Source organism: Triticum dicoccoides, chromosome 3A (genome assembly GCF_002162155.2).
Source record: "Triticum dicoccoides isolate Atlit2015 ecotype Zavitan chromosome 3A, WEW_v2.0, whole genome shotgun sequence".
NCBI classification, from domain to species: Eukaryota; Viridiplantae; Streptophyta; class Magnoliopsida; order Poales; family Poaceae; genus Triticum; species Triticum dicoccoides.
Window position 1 is genome coordinate 101,314,434 of NC_041384.1, and position 3,072 is coordinate 101,317,505.

General features: G+C 49.8%; 1 protein-coding gene across 1 annotated transcript in view; it reads right to left on the reverse strand.

Moving 5' to 3' along the window:
- Positions 1–981, reverse strand: part of LOC119267373 (cytochrome P450 734A6-like) — a 4,195-nt gene extending 3,214 nt beyond the window's left edge. The window contains exon 1 of the mRNA XM_037548753.1: positions 469–981. Coding sequence (XP_037404650.1) covers positions 469–748 — 280 coding nt within the window. The 5' untranslated portion in view covers positions 749–981. The remainder of the gene's footprint in view (positions 1–468) is intronic.
- Positions 982–3,072: the final 2,091 nt, after the last annotated feature.

Here is a 3,072-nt window from a genome sequence, read left to right on the forward strand (position 1 = left end):
GGCAAGCAGGGAATAGACCCGTGGCCACCTAACCGGGCTGCAGCCGGGGGACAGCGATAACGAGAGACAACTACGGCAAACCACTCCGACAAGCCAAGCCCAGGCGCTCGACATGCCACTTAATGCATGTCACTCCAAGGCGGCATTTCGGGAACAAGACGCGCTCGCTCGACAACAGCTGCTGCAAGTTGTTGCCGCTGCCTGCCTGCCTGCCCGCCGCTCTTCTCTCTAAGCTCTGTTCTGCTCGCCACCGATCCCATTCCCTTGATTTTCGTTCTGAATTCTGTTTTCTTTCCTTGTTCTCTTCATTCATCAGATTAAAAGGGGGAGGAAAAAGAAAGAAGAAAAAGAGTTTGTCGTTGGGATATTAAGCAATCAAGCAAGCGAAGAAGCAGAGTGTGCCGAGGAAGACGAAGAAGCAAGCAAGGCCATGGAAATGGCTGGGGACGTATGTATGGATGTGTTTACCGTAGATTTTCTTCCAGTGGTGGTAGAAGGCGAGGACGCGGGGGAGGACGTTGTGGGAGCGGTAGGGTGGCGGCATTGGCTTGGCGGAGGCGGCCACCATGAGCGCCACCATCTCCCGGACGCACCCGATGAAGAAGCGGTAGGGCGGGCCCCTGATCCCCTGCCGCGCGAAGTGCTCCTCCACGCGCCGCGGCCGCCACCACAGCACCTCCATCAGCTTGGCCGCCACGTACGCCAGCGCCGCCGCCGCCGCCGCCGCGATCCACCACCAGCCCATCATCCGCGCCAACAGCACCGCTCAATTCTATCTATGTATGTATGTATATCCCCCCTCCTCTCGCCTCACTCACTCACTCACTCACTCACTCGTTGAGCTGTGCTGTGTCGTCCGTCCTCAGAGAAGAAGAAACAAGTAGAAGCAGAGGAGAGAGGAACAGAGGAGGGCGCGTGAGGTGGCAGGGGCGGAGACGCGGTGTGCGTGGTGAGGTGAGAGGAGAGGAGAGAAAACGGGGGTGGATTTATATAGGGGAGCCGGGCTCTGGACCAGCATGTGTGTAGTAGTAGTAGGATTAGTATCGTCGCTGAAAGCGTCGGATGGATCCATCCATCGGTTTCGTTTCATTTAATCTAGATAGAGGGGGGCAAGGGAGGGGGCACAACGGTAAAAGCTGGCCGAGAGCGAGAGAGAGAGAGAGAGAGAAGGATGTGATGTGGAGCGAGCAGGGCCGGCGCCGTTGGAGCCGCCGTCGCGGGGATTAATGGCGGGGTCAACCCAAATTGGCAACTTTGTTCTCTTTCGTTTTGGCCTCCCCCCTTCTCTCTCTCGACCTTTCTCTCTCCAGCCTCTCTCTCCCTCGAGCCTCAGCCTCTCTCTCTCTCCTGGCGCCCTGTGATAACGTGCCAACACTGTTCCATTTTCACCGCTCCGCTGCAAAGCCTTGCCAGTGTGGTGCGTGCTACAGAGAGGATTCTGCTCTGTTCTCAGCACCCTCCCCTCCCCTCTGAATCTCTGATGGACATGCTGCCGTGCCGTCCGTCCTTACACGTACTGACATCTAGGGGCTGTTTGGTTTCCAGCCACACTTTGCCACGCCTAACCTTAGGCAAGTTTGACCAAGTTAGGTAGGTGTTTGGTTCTAGCCACACCTAAGGCAAGGATTATTTTATGAGCAGTGAACCCCACATGTCATAGACATAAAAAGTGTGGCAAGATTTCCTTAGACAAGCCAAAGTGTGGCTAATAATTTGAGCAACTCAACTAAGGCAAGTGTGGCAAAAATCATGTGGCAATATATGGCAAAGATAGTCACAATCTAAACAGCCCCCTAATGTAGTAGTAGTAGGAGTAGTATGAGTAGCGCTCACTCATTCATGTTGCTACTAGTATCTCTCTCTGTGTGTGTAATTATCCTTGCGCTCTGCTGTGCTCTGCTCCGCACTGTGCCGGGCTGTGTGGCGTGTCAGTCAGGTTGTTATGTGCGCGATGCGGGGCGCCTTTTCTCTCCTTTCACAGCGGCAATGGCTCCTGCATGTAGCTTTTGAGGGGCTGGCTGCCTGGGTGGGGCTTCATCTCATCTCATCTCATCAGTCATCACCCCGATGAGATTGATGAGATCTCTTGAGGGTTATGCGCGGCTGATTTTGCTGTATCGCCCGCGGTTCTACCTTTTGGGGGATGGATCATCATGGATGCAAGGGGGCAAACGAAAGAAAGAAATACAGGGGGCTTTGTGGCCTGTGGGCTCCTCCTCCTAAGCCTAACCTCAGAAGAGACAAGGGCGATTGGAGATGCATCAAGTCTAGTGTTTCTTTAATTGTTTGTTTATTATATATGTGTATAGTAGAGAAAAGGGTGATAGAGTGCCGAAAAAGTGCTGGCTATTTATAATCAATCAATCATACATCGTTAGGGCTGATGGGCTCTGTTCCTATAGCCGAATTATTAGTGCATGTCTAGTTTACACGTACTTAGCCTTTGCTCTTTTTTTTGTGTGTGGTTGAGCTGAACTAAATCACACCGCTGGCTATTATTAGGAGTAAACTGAGGTTAGATTGACAGGCTCTGCAGTGTAGGGAAATCTTTGATCTGCAGTATATACTTAAGAAGTTTATCTTCACTATCTTGTTTAACTTAACACACAGTATATTCACCTTATGACATATGTCCCATAATATCACTTTCCGTTTAAATACACATGCAAGTAATACGCATCATCAAATGCATGCAATCAATCAGCTTTTCAATTTTCCCTTAAAAAATCAGCTTTCCATTTTCTACCACATGCACGTGATTCATATCATCAAGCCCTAATGCAACCATTCAACTTTACACTTTCTACCACATTCAAGCCTATATTTATATATTATAATTTTATTTTTTGGTAAGTTCGTTGGTAGAAATTTCCCCAACAACGCATGTGGCATTATCTAGTTGCAGCAGTATTTTGTATACAACAAACCATTCAAGAAAAAAGGGAAGTATTGTACAACAAACAAACTCCATTTCTTCAGATCCCTTCTTCAGTGTCTCTAACAAACTCCAGGCAGTATTCATTCCTCCTTCCCAGTGAATTGTTGCATACCTTTCTGGCCGGTTTTGTTTGT